This window comes from Lolium rigidum, chromosome 7 (assembly GCF_022539505.1).
Source record: "Lolium rigidum isolate FL_2022 chromosome 7, APGP_CSIRO_Lrig_0.1, whole genome shotgun sequence".
In the NCBI taxonomy this organism is placed as follows: Eukaryota; Viridiplantae; Streptophyta; class Magnoliopsida; order Poales; family Poaceae; genus Lolium; species Lolium rigidum.
Window position 1 is genome coordinate 3349166 of NC_061514.1, and position 17858 is coordinate 3367023.

At 51.5% G+C, this 17858-nt stretch overlaps 1 protein-coding gene across 1 annotated transcript; it reads right to left on the bottom strand.

Annotated features, from left to right (window-relative positions):
- Positions 1-13381: 13381 nt before the first annotated feature.
- Positions 13382-14905, bottom strand: LOC124669473 (UPF0481 protein At3g47200-like). The gene has a single exon (XM_047206092.1). The coding sequence runs from the start codon at positions 14903-14905 to the stop codon at positions 13382-13384; it is 1524 nt and encodes a 507-aa protein (XP_047062048.1).
- Positions 14906-17858: the final 2953 nt, after the last annotated feature.

Below are 17858 nucleotides of genomic sequence, written 5' to 3' on the forward strand. Positions count from 1 at the left end.
AGGCACGTACTGAAGAGCGAAAATCTAATCCTGCACAATAGTACGCACAAAGGAGGCATCAAAACCTATGTGCTTGGTGAGCTCATGCTTCACCGGGTACACGCAATGTTGATAGCGCCGGTACTATCAGACAAGAGATGTGTTGGGGCGGTAGCAGAAACACCAAAGTCCGCCAGTAACTAACGTAACCAAGTCACCTCTAGCATCAAAAGATCCATCACTCGTAACTTAGCCTCACCACTCGAATGGGAGACTGCGGTCTATTTCTTGCTCTTCCAAGCAATGATAGAACCACCAAGAAAAACACAGTAGGTAGAAAGAGACGGGCGATCCGATGAATCACTAGCCCACGTAGCATCTGAGTGGGCCTGGAGCTAAAAGGAGCTGGAGCGAGGAAAAAAAGGGGATGAGAGATGGTGCCACGAAGATAGCGGAGGACACGAAGGAGGTGACTGTAGTGGACAGTGGTGGGTGCAGACACGAACTGACTTATAATATGGACAAGATAGGAGATGTCAGGATGGGTGACAACAAGGTAGACAAGGCTCCCAACCAAGTGACCGTAGCGCGTTGGGTCCGGTAGAGGATCACCATCAGTGGCACATAGATGCACATTGAGCTCCATTGGGGTCTCGACAGTGCGCTCATCGCCAAGAGCGGCACTAGTGAGGAGATCCTCAATATACTTCTTCTAGGAGATATAGAAGTCATCGAAGGTAGAAGAAATATCAAATTCCAAGGAAGTAGCAAAGAGGACAGAAGACGGGCTTTGACAAAGGCAACGTACTCAGAGTCATCACCAATGATGATCATGTCATCGATATAAAGGAGAAGAAGAGTACGACCACGAGAAGATGTGTGGACAAAGAGCGCAGGGTCAAGTGCACTAGGGACAATGCCAACGAAAGTCACCACAGAGGCGAAATGGTCAAACCAGATGTGAGGGTCTTGCTTAAAGCTATAGAGGGAGCGCCGGAGACGGCAGACCATGCCATCGCAGCCCGTATGAGCATCGTAATATTAACTGTCAAACTGAAGCCGATCTATTTTGGAATAGAAAAAAATAGAAGCAGGTGTAAGCAAGCATACCAATTGATTGACAACCCCAACTCCGCGGCTTCCAATAGACCTTTCAGAATCAGAAGCACAGACTCCCCACGCTTATCATCAGCATCACCTTGAGAATTATAACAACCATAGCACTGACTATCGTCGCAATCCCTTTAGTCATTCATAGGACAATAATCAGCACAAGCTTTTTTTTCAAGGTTGACGGGGGGAAATCCCCACCGCTTGTTGCATTCCATCGAAAGTAGCATAGGAGGCTCAAGTTCTTACAAATAGATTGGAGAAATACAGGGGGTACAAGGGAGAGAAGACACAACAAATATAGAAAAACAGGTAACACAAAGGAAGGGGGAAGTTAGCATATGAAGCCAACCGAACCCCCTGGGAGGCAAGCATCTCAAAGGACGAGCACCACGACTTGGCAAGGCGAGCAACGGGCAACAACGAAGGACCTGCAGAACCGAGACCAAACACAGTCGAAAGGCGTCGGATAGCCGAGACTGGGGCGACGACACTGGCGTGCCGACCCCGTGGTTGAATGGCGATGCAGAATCGAGTCACACCACAAGGCGCGAACCAGAGCAAGGTCACAACCAGACCGCCTCCTTGAGGGCCTCAATCCATCCTCCAGGGAGGCCTCCGGTGAGAACCTCGACACCGAAGGAGAGCAGCCCAGAGGAACAGGCAGCGGAATACGTGGACACCAGACATGGGCACACGAAGAAGCATCACTAGCACGGTCGAAAGGCGTCAGATAGCCGAGACCGTGCGACGACACCGGTGTGCTGTCGGCGAAGCCGAAGGGAGTTGTGCCGCCGAGACCAAGCACAGTCGAAGGGCGTCAGATAGCCGAGACTGGGGCGACGACACCGGTGTGCCGCCCCCGTGGTCGAAGGGCAACACAAGCCGAGGCCACCCCAGGACGTCCAGGCAGCCCCGCCTGGGCCACCATGACAACAGCCAGCCCCGGAAGGATGCACCCCAAGGGCCGGCGGGAAGACGAGAGGCACATCTGTCCGACGCGTGCGAAGCTCCAGAACGGTGCCACAAAGGAGGAATACGACGCAGAGAGCGCCGTCACCGCCAGTTCCAGACCATGCCCGGAACAGAGATTTCTCTCGGAGAAGGCACGCACGTCGGGACAGGACGACCTCCCCCACACGACGAAAACCACGACCAAGGTGGACACGGGCCACCGGTCTGGCAGTGGCCGAACCACCGATGGTCCAATCAGGACGGGAGCGCAGCCGGCAGGCCTTGGCCCAGACCCCTGGCCTCCACGGCCAGAACCATGGGGAAGGATGACCAAAGTGGCAAGCGCCCGCCGCCAAGGGTGGCGAAGCGCAGGACCACGCGATGAAGGCCGCCAGGGCGCGACGCGTAGGAACTCGCGCCGCCGGCGCAGGGGTCGAGCAAGCCAGCAGGCCCCCGAGAAGGAGGACATCCGCGGGTTGATGAGCATGGGGTCGACGAAGCCGAGCACGGTCGGGCCGCCGGCGCACCTGGGCACGTGAGGAAAGGGAGGAACATGGGGAGATTTGAATTTTTTTGGGGGGGAATTGAGCCGGGGGTGCTCCCCGCCGCCTCCGTCCGCCGTGGGACGGCCTCCTCCGGCAGCAGCGGGGCCAGGAGGCGAGGTTGGGGAGGGGTTGTGGAGGCGGCGCGGGGGGGGGGGGGGTCGCCTCGGAGTCGCCCGAGAGCGACCCGGAGGCTAGGGTTTCTTCGAATCAGAAGTTCCCCAACACAAGGATCTAATCAACACAAGCTAGCCAGATCAAGTATAACAATTGCTCTCCGAAAGAAAAAAAAGTAATAGTTGATGAAAGCAACACCGGCATGCTTTCAACCAGTAGAGAGCCCTACGCATAGCACTGATTAGCTCCATTGAAACAAGGCTCGGCGAACAGACCGAACGAAAAATAGAATTCCCTGAATGTCGCATCCTCGTCTTGAGATCCGCCAGTGCCAGCCAACCCGAGTGCACATGCATCGTTTGAAGCTCCAGTCTCGTGAAGTGGTGGGATATGAGATGGCTAGAGCCCAGAGGGAAGGCGCATTGAGAAGCCGTAGAGGCGCACCATCGTCCTCCCAGTTGTAGACGCTGTCACGCTATTCACGCCAGCAGTGCTCGAGGTCCGCACATCATGGCATGCCGGAGCCACAGGTTCACGTGAGCGCCATTGTCGCGGATGACCCCGAGAAGGAGTCCAGTCTGGCGCGGGCGTTGCGGAGGAGTCCAGTCTGGCGCCGTCCGTTCGCACCACTTCGTGCGCGCGGAGGAAGGAGAGAACGTGGTGGTAGGAGGTATTCAGCGAGGGCGCTGATGGGATCGTCCCTGCTCGCCATCGACCCCTTCTTCGTCTCTCTCGGCTCCAGAGACAGTACCTGAGCAGGTCGCGTATCGATGAACAGACGACAGAAAATCACACAAAAGCTCTCTCCGCTTCCCGAATCGCGTGGCCGCGTGGGTGCTGCTGTACCGGGTTTCACCCCGAGAGAGCACCGGCGATTTCTCCGGAATCAATCGACCCCTTCCCCTCTCTCTCCGGAAGACCGGCTCGCCGCTACAGCGACCCTGTCGGTCTACGCCATTCCGTTTAGAACAACCGTTCGTCAGGGCATCTTCAACGAGGCGACGCGGTCCCTCATCTGTTTGGGTCCGCCGTGACCAAAAATGCGTCCGGGCCTTGCTCCAGTGGGTCGACTCAAAGTGACCGGCCCGTCCGCGGCGATGCAAACCTGACCCAAATATGCGTTAGGTTTGCGTCTCCGCGGACGCTGCGTAGTTGCGTTGAGTGTCCGCCGAAACTGACGTAGGACCCGCGTGTCAGTGGCAGGCAGGCCGATAACATTTCCGCCAGTGGCCATTCCCCGCGCGAAAAATCAAAGTAGACCGGCACGAGCAGTCTAGAAGCGATGGACGTCCTCGCCGCCGTAGCCACCACCACGGATTCCGAGGTAACCCTCGCACCCGGCGCCGCCCCAGACTCCCACATAGCCACGACCATGGCCACAATGGAGGCCGCAGTTCCGGCGGAAGCAAAGCAGGGCGCCACCGGCGGCCAGGATGCTAAGGCCAAGCCGGCAAAGAAGGTGCGGTCAAAGGAGGAGAAAGGCGTCAAGGCCGCAAACCGTTGCGGTCGGCACAAGAATCTGAAAGACAGGAATGCAGCGGCCGCCGTCCAGGAGGTCAGCAAGTAGGCGTGGTAGATGCAGCTGAAAAGCCGGCGCCGGGCAAGTAGCCCTCCATCCGACCTTAGCGGAGGCCTACATGCTCGTCAAGCGAGAGGGGATCACCGGCGTCGCTCCTCCGACCTCGTCAGTGAGCTCGGTAAGTTCCCAGCTGCGTCCTGGAACTCCCACTCCCGTGCAGGTCCAGCTGGCGTCGCGGTTCGCCTCCGGCGTGGCGCCGGTGCTGTTCAACGGGGCGCCGGTTCCCGACCTCAACAGGATGCCGAGGAGTGGTGACTCCTGCCCGGGCGCGACACACAAGACGCGTCAGGTGCCGGAGGAGAGCATGCCGGAGCCCCGCAGGCTGTATGACGAAATGGCAGCATCTGGCCCGACGATGGACGAACCGATACATAAAGCTCTCTCACTGTGTGCGACTGTCGTGTGTCATGCGTCTGACGTCCGGTGATTCGTAAGCCTATTGGAACGACCGGCAAGAGAGCGACATCCAGGCCATGATCTTTAACGGCGGCTTCGTTGGTGACGCCGGGGCCGGGAGACAGCCGCATGATGAGTGGGCACCGACGCAAGATGGCGTGGACATCGAAATCGCACAGCTGTTCTCCACCCAGCCCATGCAACCAACAACCGTGTGCGTAGACGACTATGAGGACGCGCCAACAGGGCATGTACTCACCACGGACAATGCTAGCAAGAAGAAGGGGGAGAGCCACATGACACTAGGATTTATCGACGACGAGGACAAGTGTTTGTGCGACGCTTGGCTGGCCACAAGCCATGACTGTATCAATGGAGCCTAGAAAAGGGAAAGGTGCCCTGGGCTAAGGTCATGCATGAGTACAATGAGAAAAAGCTTCACGATCCCTACGAGATGAAGAGCGATCGCACGAAACAGTCCATCAGAAAAAGCTAGAACTACATCAAACAAGAGACAAGCAAGTTCTGCTCCGCCGTTGAACAAGTTGTCAACAACCCCATTAGCGGCGTTGGAGTTATTTCAGTGGTATCCCGTGCCTTGGAGAGGTTCAGGGCAGTGCATAAGAAGGGCTACCATATGGTCCATTGCTGGGAGAAGCTGGAGGACGCGCAAAAGTGGAATACAGGCTTTGCGGCCTTCGATGAAGCTGTGAAGAATGGGATAGCGGTTAACATCCACGGCGAAGATGACAATCATGGCCGTCATGCCCTTCCACCGCGTCCCCGAGGCCATAAGGCTACCAAGGCCGATCTAGTCCGGGAGGCACATGCCATTGCGTTCACCCAGAGCTTGGTGAAGATGATGGCCGACAATAATGCCGACATGGCTGCTAGGGATGAGAAGCGTCTAGAGAAAGAGGCCGCAACTTCCGTCTACCTCAACCTCAGGAAAGAGGTCATTGAGGTCCAAAGGATGGACGTCGAGGCCAAAAAGGCAGACGCCGAGGCGAAATTGCGTGAGGCCGAGGCCAGGAGGATGGACACCGAGGCCAGGAGGATGGACGCCGATGCCAAGACCTATGCAGAGGACACAAGGATCATGCTAGCCGACTTGATCAGCGTCGACGACGGTACAAGGGCCTGGTTCATGAAGAGGCGCGCCGAAATCCGCGCGCGAGACGCCTGACCACCGGCGCCAATGTCTAGCACCATGGCCTCCTTTTGAACTTCATTTGCTGTCCAGGCCTTATTGTGCCCCTTTTAAACTCCACTTTGCGCCGTACCATGTGCAAAGTGTGATGAACTTATTTCGGACCTCAATTTGATGTAATTTGAGGCTTCAATTTTGTGAAAATTTGAGCTAATTTGAGGCTACAACCTCTTTTCTGAATTTTCTGAATCTAGACTGCCCCGAGCCGGAAATGCGTCGCCCGCTGGAGCCACCCCCAACGTAAACGGACGCACGGTCATTTTCGCATCCGCGGGCCGACGCAAACGGACGCTCGCGGACAATTTGGGAGTCCGAAATGCGTCGGCCCGCTGGAGATGCCCTCAGTGCTTGTGTGGTTACTCACTTGAACCGTTGCGCAGGCTTGAGAGCATCTCCAGCTGTCTCCCGAGGAAGGTCCTCAGTCGCGCCCCCGGATCCTCGTTTTCTCTCGGATTTGGGGGGTCATCCCCGACCCCCCGGGGAGCGCTCGGGGAGTCCGAAGGAAACGAAAGCGCGAGAAATATCGAGAAAACTTCCCGCGCGGCTGGTGGCCTCGACTTGTCGGCGAGAAAATCAGATCGGCGTCCTCATCGCATCGTCTTCCGCGTGCTGTAAAAGCCTGCCACCGGTCGCGTCGCTTCCACGCGGCGATTAATGACGATGCCTCAAATTCACACGTGGTTGCCCTCTATTTATCGCGGAACCGCCGCGTCTGGCCGCATTCAGCACCCCCGTCTCCCTTCTCTCCCCAATCTCCTCGCGCGAGCAATGGCGGGCTACGACGGTGCGGCGAACAATGGCTTCGGCCGGCGGTCTCTGCACCAATGGGAGGGTAGGCTTCTGCACATGGCGGGCTACCAGGCGGCGCGAAACTTCCGCGCGCCCGGAGGCTGGCATCTGAGCGCGGGGGGTGTCCCGATCCCGCCTCCGCCAGTGGGATGGGACGCGCTCGAAGCCGAGATCGACGATGTGCTCGTCATCCTCAGCGACGAGCAGTGCACCGAGCCGCGCTTCTTTCCCGGACAACTATGACGCGTGGACTGACTTCTTCCGGCGAAGGTACGCGCGAGAACTCGACGCCTACGATGACCCTACCCCTCCCCCCGCGCGCAAAAACGCCGCCGCCGCTGGTGGAGCGCGCCGGGCCGCACCCTCGAGAACGTGCTCGCGCACATCGAGGGCGGAAACTACCCGTACTGGGGATGCCGCCGCCGGCGGCGCCTTCCGTGTCGCACCGACACGGAAGCTCGTGGATACCACAATGGATGGCACCGTCGTCGTCTTCGTTTGGGTCGGCGTCAAGGTCGGCATCACGCTCCTGTGGGTCGGCTCCTCCACCAGCGACGCTGAGGGCCGTCAAGAAGGAGCCGACGTCACCACTGCCGACCAGAAGGCGCAGCAGCGGCGCCCTCGTCATCCGCGAGGGGGGCTCCGGTCGTCGTCTCCATCGCGCGGCCGCAAGAGGAAGACGGCCAAGCAGGAGGTCATAGTGGCCGCTGCGTCCCAGCTCACCGAAGAGGAGGCCGCGCGGGCCGAGGACGTGGCGATCCGTGAGGCCATGGCGAGGTTGCTGCAATACCTCGTCCCCGCCGACAACGCCCTCCCGATGGACGCGGCGCTCGCCTGGTCGAGGCAGGAGGCGGAGCAGCAGCGTCTGCTGGACATGGCGGCCGTGCGAGGCCGCGCCGCCCGCGCCACACCCACCACACCCACCGCAGCCACACGGCGACCCTGCGCAGGGTTCCAGCCGCTGGTACAGAGACGGCGGCCAGAGCAGCCAGCAGGCGCCGTCACCCGAGGACGCCGACAACTCCAGTGATGACGACGACGGGGGCGACTACACGATGTTCTACCGCAATTTCAGCATGTAGATCGCCGTGTTCTAGCTTTAGATCATGTTTCAAATTATAACACTTTACCCATATTTACACAATAAAAGCTATGCACATATGTAGCAAATCACAACACCGTAAGTAACATAAAAAAGAGTTACCTAAAAGTTAAACTTTCCAATGACCATAGAGACACCACCGTTGCAGTTTCGAGCTTGTCGGGCACGAATTCCCTGCAGCAAAGGTTGGTGTCACATGACATGAAACCCCTAAGAGCATCTCCACGGGCGCGCCCTAAATATGCGCCAACAGGGGTGCTGACACCGCGCTATGGGGGATGCCAGCACCTTCTCCCCAATTTGAGGAGAGGTCAAACGCCGGTGACCCCGAACGGGCGATCCCAATAGCACTATAATATATTTGAACTTAAAATTCGACGGTTTTTATTAGAATTTGCACAAAGATTGACAAATGTAAACAAAAAAAGTAAATCCTAATCTAATGAAGGCGGTCGAACGCGCTGAAGTCGAGGTTGTCGGCACCGTCACCGCGCCCTCCTTCCTTACCGCCATCGCTGGTGCGGGTGCCGGTGCCAGTGAAGGGGGGTCGAGGCCGATGAAGTTGTTGATGACCAATGCCGACCATCACACTGGATGTCGTTGCGTTGCCGCCGGCACGTCCTCGTCGATCTGGGTCGTCAGCGCCGCGGTATGCTTCCTGCATCTCGAGCTCTTCCTCCCACCATTTCTTCGCCGGCTGTGGTGGCGGTGATGGCACAACCGGCGGAAGGAGCGACACCCTGCGGCAACTAAGGTGTAGGCACCCACGCGGCGGTGAGTGTGCCTCCTTCTTCACCACCGCCTCCCTCTTTATCGGCGTTGAGGAAGAACCGCGAGGTGCATCTCCGATGATGATGCCGCCGCGCATCATCGGCGGATAGGGCGCCGAGCGTTGCCGCCCTGCGGATCACGACGAGCCGGTTTGGGACGAACCAGAGCGGGAGGAAGCTGGGTATGCAGATACTAGGGTGGAATGCGCCGCCGGGGCTGGAGGATAAAAATACGCCGAATCGGCCGGTGCCAGGGTCGGCGAAGCGCGCGACTTCCGCTTTCGGCTCGTGCTAGAAGACGGCCGACCACTTCAGGTTGTTCGGCGCCCACATCAGTAAGTTACGCTTCATCGGTGGCAGTTGTGCTCGCCACTCCGTGATGAGGGCGCGAAGCTCCTCGCCCTCCAGCGTCGGTGGTACAACTAGCCGACGTTGGAGTGGTGCCAGTCGTGTGGCAGTCTATACTCCGGCGGCACCAGCAGACAGGCATGGAAGAGGACTTCAGCCTCATCGAGGGTGAAATTGTGTGGGCGGTCCTCCCCGGCGCCGGTGTCATTGTCGCGGCTTCGTGGTTGTGCGCTATGGCGGTGGAGGATGAGGTGGTCGATGGTGGCTAGGGTTGTCCGAGGAGTAGTAGCGCAGGGGAATGGGCGGAGAAGGCAGTGCCGGTGCGGTTTATAGAGGACGGCCGCATTGTGCTTTGATGACGCAAAGTACTCATCCGTCGCCGCGTGGAGGGGCGGGCGGCGTGCCATTGAGTCGCCGCCTCGGCAACCAGCACGCACATTGAAGACAATGACGACCAAACTTTTGCGCGTGGTCATTAAAAATGTGACCACCGCTTTCTCTCAATGCTAGGGCGGTCCACAGCCCGGTGTGTAGAGAGCGGCAAAGACGTGCCGACTGTTATGTTAGGCTTCAAAATTGACTGGTTACTTTTGAGGTTGTGGCTCTAAAAAACGCGTCCAACCACTAAATTGCTATTATAGTCGCTACGTGAGGGAGCGTTGGTGAAGATGCTCTAATAGATCCTCGCGAGGTGTCTTCTTCAAGTCTGCTGTCAGTGTGGGGAAGCTCGTCGTTCTTGTCAATTTACGAACCGCAGTCGGTAATCCCAGACTGAAGGTCCCAGTTTGGATATTCAGACTTTGCTTCACCTCCTCTTTGTGACCATCTGAAGTACAAGGAGTCAAGGACCGAAGAAGATAGCCCTCTTTCTCCTTATTTACTTTCTATCCCGATGCCAAGTTCTAAATATTAAAATTTTCATTAAGTCGGGTTGCACTTGCACCGCGTGCATTGATGAAGATCAAAGTATCATCAACAAATAAGAGATGAGATATCCATGGTGATCTCCGGGGGTTTTGGACCGTGTCTTGGTTTGGCGGTTTTAAAGCATCCAACACTTAATCAAATAATGGGATATAAGTTATAACTTCTAGTTAAATAATAATTTCTTTTAAGATATAAAGTTCTATTTATATCCAATATAATAAAATTCTATTACATATGGATGCCATCATCTTAAAAAAATCCTACATAAACGCCATTCAGCCCGTGTTGTAGTGTTGTGTCAATGCCGTCAGTCCCTCAGCACAAGCAAGAAATAAATACAGCGGCATGGGATCTCTCTAACGGATTCCACGAGAAGGAGAGAAAGGCTCAGTACACCTTCATTCACCTTAACTAAAACCTGACTGAGGATACGCATTTCATAATTATCTGAACAAAACGGGAAGAAAAACCTAGTTTTACATCACAGATTCAACAAAAGAACAAAAGGCCATTCCACACTATCATAGGCTTTTATCATGTCTAGCTTAACTGCACAATGCCTCTTTTTTTTTTCCTTTTCATTGAATGGACACATTCAAAAGCCACGGGAGCATTGTCACTAATTAAACATCCTGGCACAAAAGCTCTTTACTCGTGGCTGATGTATACTCAAGAACAGGCATCATTCTATTTGCAACTGTTTTATGGCTATTTTTTTATAGAACAGTGTATAAAGAAATGAGTCTATATATTGCTTAATGGATTAGGGAATTAGCACCTTTGGGATTAGAGTAATTGCTCCGGGCATATCTCCATGCGTTCCAAGCACCTCAATACAAAGCTCCGGGCCAACCAAACTCCAATGGCGCTGGTAAAAACCAGCTGTGAAGCCGTCCACACCTAGTGGCTTTTCAGGATGCATCCGAAAAAAGCTCTCTTATCATCTTCTATAATTTCTGCTTCTAGAATTGCCTTATCCTCTTGCACTACCTTTTCATTCACTAAGTTTAAGAGTCCTTGCATGTGCGTCCACTAGTAGAAAACGGGCATTTAGTCTCGGTTGGTAAGGGACTAAAACCCCACTCTTTAATCTTGATTGTGCTACAAACCGGAACTAAAGACTCTCCACGTGGGATGCGAGCGTGCGCCAGAGCGAAGGATCTTTAGTCCTGGTTTGTAACACCAACGGAGACTAAATGCCTCCATGTGTATTTTTCTTATTCAAACTTTTTTATATTGATTTTCAGAATTTCTAGTATTTAAGTTATTTGACCAGTTTAGTCTCTAACTAGTGGTCAAACATTTCGCTCTGTCACCCATCCTCAAACTACGGCAGCCCTAACATGCTTAACTTGTGAGTTCCTTCCGTCCCTTCCGTCCCGTTTCAAAGTGCTTTGAGCACACATTATTGATATTAGTATCATATCAATCCTATTAAGCTATTGGTCACAATGTCACATTTCTTTATTGTTTGAATTCCAAATAATTCTTTTAATAAACAAAAGTAATGATGTAATAATAATCTTGAATAAATAAATAAATAAATACCAAATTTTCTTTTTGCAAAACCTAAAATTTGAAATTTTCATATTTCCCTTTAGCAGTTTGAGAATAAAAAATTTGGCTAACCACGCATAGCCGATGAAATCAGATGTAACTTTTCGCGTAGATAGATTTTCATATATTAATTATTTTTTTTCGAGTTCGTATGCAAAAAACATTGCCATTTTACCAAAATACAGCTTTTGTAAAAAAAGTCAAAATTCATGTTTGTTATTTTTCATAATAACTAGATCACCTAACCTACCTACATCTAAAAGGATTTTTAATTTTTAATTTTCTATCATTTTCTTCTATATTTTCTAAAGCTAAAAAAAGGCGATCCACGGGGGTGTGACCCCCAGAGAACTTTTAGTCCGGGTTGGTGTCCGTACTGCCGGTTGGAGACATCAATCATGACTAAAGAGGCTCACACCGGTGGGACCTGCTGTAACCCATTTAGTTTCGGTTGGTGTCTCCAATCAGGACTAAAGCTTCCATTTGAACCAGGATTAAAACCGTGCGGCATCCCCTAGCCGTTCGAACCGGGACTAATGCTTATATTAGTCCGGGTTCGTAACACGACCAGAACAAATGCTCCGGACAGCTCCGAACAAAAGACCTGTTTTCTACTAGTGGCCATCTGATATGTACACATCCTTATAGAAACCTTGAACCTCCTCTTTAACAACCTCGACATCGGCGCAACATGAGCCATCCTCACGTTGAGGGTAGAAATGTTCTGTTAACCTTAGCCAATTGACCTCGTGATCGCGGCTTAGTTCAAATCTCCTCTTGGTACAAAACCTCATTGATTCTCTCCATTAATTTTCTTTCCTCCGCTGATGGGCCTCTACCCACTGAAAGTCTGTGTACCTGCTCAAGCTCTCTTTTTAGATTGTTCAACCTTTTTTAAAAAAATTTGAAGGTTTTTTTTGCGGGTAAAAGAGGATTTCATTAAGCAGGCAGGGCTACAAGACGCTCTAGCTCCAGTTCCCTCAACATGATTTCAGGACCCTTTTTAAAAATTTCCAAAGGTTGCCGTACCCCAGGACGATAAACCACTTTGCAAACTAGTAAGAGTTTTTGCAAAACCCTCTAAACCGACACCTTTGACAGCCTTCTGCCAAAGATCCGCAACCACCTTATCATAATCACAAGTTCATAATTAATTACGAACGCGCAACTGGCATCGAAAAGTGAAGGCACAACCCAGCATGCATGAGGGAAAAGCTTGTTTTTTTTTTCAAGAACATGCAAAAGACTTGCATGTCATGGCATTGAGACTTGGATAAAGCCTGTGCTTTACCTTGACAAATATCAAAGGCCATACTGTTAGCTATGCTTTGCTGGAAAGTCAAAAAGAAATTACCAAGTATATGTATCCATAGCTGCTCCTCGAATGCTAAAAGCACCCCACGAGGCCACGATGGATGAATTAACAAAGTAACAGATCCCTCTGCTCATCGTGTGCCGATCGAGCGGTCTAGTTTACTTTTTTCAACTGTAATGGGCTACGGTACGTCTTGGCCTAATTCTGGCACCTAATTAACATTGCCCTATTAGCATATGACCTCATCTATGCTTCGCCATGATGTGTTGCATTTGCAACGTACGCGCTGGGTTGGTGGTAGTGCTAGCTTAGTCAGCCCTCACTTAAATTCTTGCGCAGCTAGGATAATACCACATATACAGAGAATATCGATATTAAGATATCAATATGCAAATGGAACTCATATACAGTGAATTAATTCTGGCAGGAAATTATCATACTGTAGTACTGTACGCACATTTGGTTCACAAGGGCAGTTAAGTAAGCCAGAATCGGAGTTATGAAAACCCCTGTTGGCGAGACAAATGACACCATAAAGAAAAACATTAACACCCTTGCTAAGCTAGAGAATGTTTATATCAAGATATCATTGCAAATAGAACTGACATACAGGGAAAACTGACTGTCGCAGCAGCTAAGCACACTCAAAACAACACTTCATCGATCGCAGCACAGGAGGGTGCAGCTTATCTTGATCCCTTGAGAGACTTGATCGCACCAAGGAAGCCAGCAAATCCAGCCATGGCGGACACCACGGTGATGATGGTTTTGAGGTTCTTGTAAACAAACTTGTACACTATGATCCACCACCGCCTTTCGACCTTGTAGTTTTCAATGCCTACAATGGTGTTGAAATAGGAGTTCCCGGGGCGCAGGTGCTTCTCGAGGCTGATGAACAAGTCAAGCGCGTTCTTGTTGGTGAGCCCTGCTCCTCCTTGCAGGATATGCTTCTTTCGCAGCTGCTGCACATCCTCCTCACTGTCCGTGACCATGCCCAGGAGGCAGAGGTACGAGCAGACTGTCGACAATGTATCATCGGCTTCGGAGAAATCTGGGGTCATGCATAGCTCTAAAGCTGCCATGTTGACAAGGAATCCTGCGTTTGCATCGTCCAGTGACAGAGGCGCTAGGAAGAGCTCTCCAGAGAAGATCCCTCTCTTGATGCCCATGTCCTGTAGTTCTGCTTTAGTTTTGGTTGCTGTGAGCTCGATGCCGATCTCCGCGAGTTCGATGACACTGACAGAAAGTGACACTTTCTTGGCCTTGTGGGATATTTCGGTCTCAGCCTCTGACACCTGAGTAGCACTAATGTGATTGCTCCCTACAATGTAGTGTCGTAGGAGGCCAAGGAGATGTGGAGGCTTGTAGCTGCTGTCCAGTTTAGGAGGATCAAAAAGAAGATCTTGGCGGGATCGCAGAGACGGTTTCACCCGTCCAAGGAACGTTTCCATGTCCAGGGGCTTGGGCATGAAGCCCATGAGCTTTTCAACCACCACCCAAGGGAGCTGGTTCTCAAGTAGCACAATGTCGCTGAAGATTCGGCGGTCATTGGAGCTGAAAACACTATTCAGCAACGGATCCACATCCACTGCCGTGCCGTCATCATCATCGTCGCTGTGTCCGCACCAAGACATCATATACTGCAGCAAGAAGCAGCCATCATAGAACATCATAGGCTTGAAATCATCATCGCCGAAATGTTGCACCTTGTCCTTGTCGTAGTGGCTGCGGGCTTCGTCCGCTACTGCGAAGACCGCCCCATACACCTCCTCGACGGAGCGCCCCGAATCCTTGATGAAGTGGCAGGCGGCTGCGTACTTGGCGCTTTCCATCTGCCGGAAGTCCGGGCTCTTGCCGTGGTGGTAAGGGCCGATGGACACGACCTTTGGGGCGGCGTATTGGGCGGAGAGATCTTTCATGCTTGCAGGGAAGAGGTGGATCTTCGTTTCCATCTCGCCAACTTCATCCTCAAATGCCTGTGCTGCTTGCTCGAACACTTCGATCGGGCTACTCCACTCATACTGATTATCAGTACTCTCAACCAGCTTCAGCTGCTGCTGTCCCCTTGAGCTAACGACCAGGTCACCGTGGCTAGCAGGAGCAGCAATTGTCATCTCCAAAGGGATGCCAGGAACCCATGCAGTTGTTTCCATGGGCCTCCCCTTCCAATCAGCAAAAGCCAGCTGATCATAGTCGCAAGGTATCTGCATGTTAACAAGGAGAAGTGGAAACTGACCAGAAAACAAACGACGCTCCTATCCTGGGAGAAACGTGTACTAATGCTCTACGAGAGGCTGAAAAGACTACACGGTAGTTTGAGAACCAAGATTACATCAGTCATGCTCGGTGCTCCTCTTTATAGACCAACCGGCCACGTTGTTTTCTCACTGGGCTGTACATAAATGAAATAGGGAACGATGGCCCAGCCACCGGGTACCTTGGCTAAGCGATGTTTCACCAGGACAGAACACACATGCATGTCTCATCAACTAAGTAACCATAATAAATGGGTATTGCATAACAGAAGAAGCTTTTCAACTTTTGCAGCGTGCAACACAACCTGGAGGAACCTTATGAACTTTATCATGACTAAGATACCACTAGCCTTTTTGCGGATGGAGGGAGTAGTGATAAAGAAAATTCTTAACAAAATAAAAGAGGTGAATCCAACATGAAAATAGAGAGAAATTGTTGCATAATTAAAGAGCATGGAGACCACAGGAAACATCCTCATACAAATTTGCACACAAACTGAAAGTCTGATTCATTCAGCATTCACTCAAGTATATTGTGAACAGTGACCTATATAACTATTTCAAGTATCTCTAACTGCATGCATAAGAAGGCAACTCACGCGTGGAAGTACAATGTTTAAAGTTCGAATCTCACCGCTTGGATTTTTTTAGCAGTGGCCATCTCAAAGAACACATGGCATGGATCACACGACGTTTGCATCCAACAATCAGTTCTGCTGCAAAAGAGTTTTATATTTTTATGTTGCAAAGAGAAGCAAATTAGGTAATTGCAGAAAGGTATATCTCACACGAACTATTGCTACTATGCTGAAACATAATATAATTAACTGAAGGGTGAGACAGATCACCTTGATCTGTTTCCTTTTGCACAATCATCAGTATCATTGGGATACACTATTTTGTGACATTTTTCATTCTTATCACTCGCCGCATCCTTTCAGCAGAACAACCTTTCATTCGAACATACATGAAGAGGAATATACATAGGCACTGGCAGAGGTTAGTTGGGGCTAAACTGGGCCATGGCCCACCCTAGCTTTCTGCTAAACAAATACTTACTAATATGTATTCAAGGCCCACTCTATTACTAGAAAACATTGGCCCGTCTGTTGCATTGTCTATCTCCTTCGTTCGGGAGCTCCTCGCCACCGACTTGGTCGGTGGGCGGAAGGCACCGCACACCCCCCACGATCCAGTAATTTAGTGGGCCGCGGCCCATTGCATCAGGTGAGGTTTTTTTTTCCTTTTTCTTCCTTCTTTTCTGTTTATATTTTCGTTTTTTAAAATCTAACACTTTTAAAAACTTTTTTCGAGAAGAAGTTTTTCATAAAATTTGAACAGTTTTCTGAAATTAAAACAGTTTTTAAATTTGAACATTTTTTGGATTTGAATATTTTTCAAAATTCGAAATTTGAACAATTTTTTAACTCGAATAATTTTCAAAATTGAACGTTTTTTGAATATGAACAAATTTCGAATTTGAACGATTTTTCGATTTGAACAATTTTCAAATTTGAACGGTTTTCGAATTTAAACGGTTTTCAAATTTAAACATTTTTAATTTAAACATTTTCTCAATTTGAACAATTTTTAAAAATTAAAATTTTCGAATCTAAAAAAATATAAACAAAACCGAAAACAGAAAAAAGAAAAAAAAACAGAAAAAAGAAATCAGAAAAGAAAAAAAGAAAAAAGAAAAAACGAGGCTAAAAAGCCACAAATGGGCCTGGCCCATACCCGACCAGAGGGTGTGCGGTGGCCGGTAGCCACCGACCTGGTCGGTGTATAGGTTTTGCCCCTTCGTTCGGGTACGACTGGACGGAGGCCGACCTTGACTGGTGGCAGCACATGGACGATCCCGTGGTACTCCTTCCGCGCGTACATCACTCTTCCTTCCGTGCGTACGCCACTCCTCCGCGCGAGTACAAACGCGTGTACAGCGCCTCCGCGCAAGTACATGTCAGTCCGCGTGTACGCCCACCACACGAAATCCACGCGTACATCCGCGCGAGAACACGAATATAGCTATGTACAACACACGAGTACAGTTATGTAGAACGCACCAGTACACAACGGCGAAGCCAGGAATTTGTCACGCCACGGGCAAACTACAAAGGGCAAAAAAAAAGTCCGATTATATGGTTTGCAATGGGAAAAAAACTATCAATTGTGTTTCTTTCGTTCATCTTATCCTCCTGTAAAATATAATCGGTAGCTAAATTAACTAAAATAGCTACGGCCAGAGCACCTAACTAAAGGGGAAATTTAGACAATCAAATTGTAAGAAAAATTGAGGAAACAGAGGGTAGAGAAAAAGGGGGGAAAGAGGAAAACCTAGCTCTGCGCCGGGCCAGGAGGCGAGGCGGCGACGGGAGTCACGAGACGCCGGAAAAGCGGAGGTTGGAGAGGGAGAGGCACGGAAAGCGGAGCCCGCCGCTCGCCAGTGCTGGAGCCTGGAGCAGTGGAGCCGAATCCCGGCGGCAGCAATGGCGCGGAGGCGGCCGTCGCTCACTCTCGTCTCCTGGGGGTTGGGGTTTTGATTTGTTCCATCCGTGTGTGTCTTCGCTAGCTCTCGCGCTCACAGTGTGGGGAAAAACGTGAGGAAAGCCATCCCTAGCTGGGCTGGGCTGCGCCCCAGGCCAAAATCCAAAATATAGGCTCAATGGATTTCTCACGCCCCAGGCCGTCGCCCGTGTGGCCTGGGCCTGGCTCCGCCTTTGCGAGTACAATTGCATATAACACACGAGTACAGTTGAACACACGGACGAGTACAAGTACGATCGCGCACACTATCGGGTACAATCGCGCACACGAGCAAGTACATGCACGGAGTACGGTCGAACATATGAGCGGGTACGATCACGCACACGAGCAGGTACAGTCGCGCACACGAGCGAGTACTGGTACA

Coding starts and splice junctions, on each gene's coding strand:
- LOC124669473 (XM_047206092.1), bottom strand. CDS start 14,905: ATGCAGATACCTTGCGACTATGATCAGCTGGCTTTTGCTGATTGGAAG.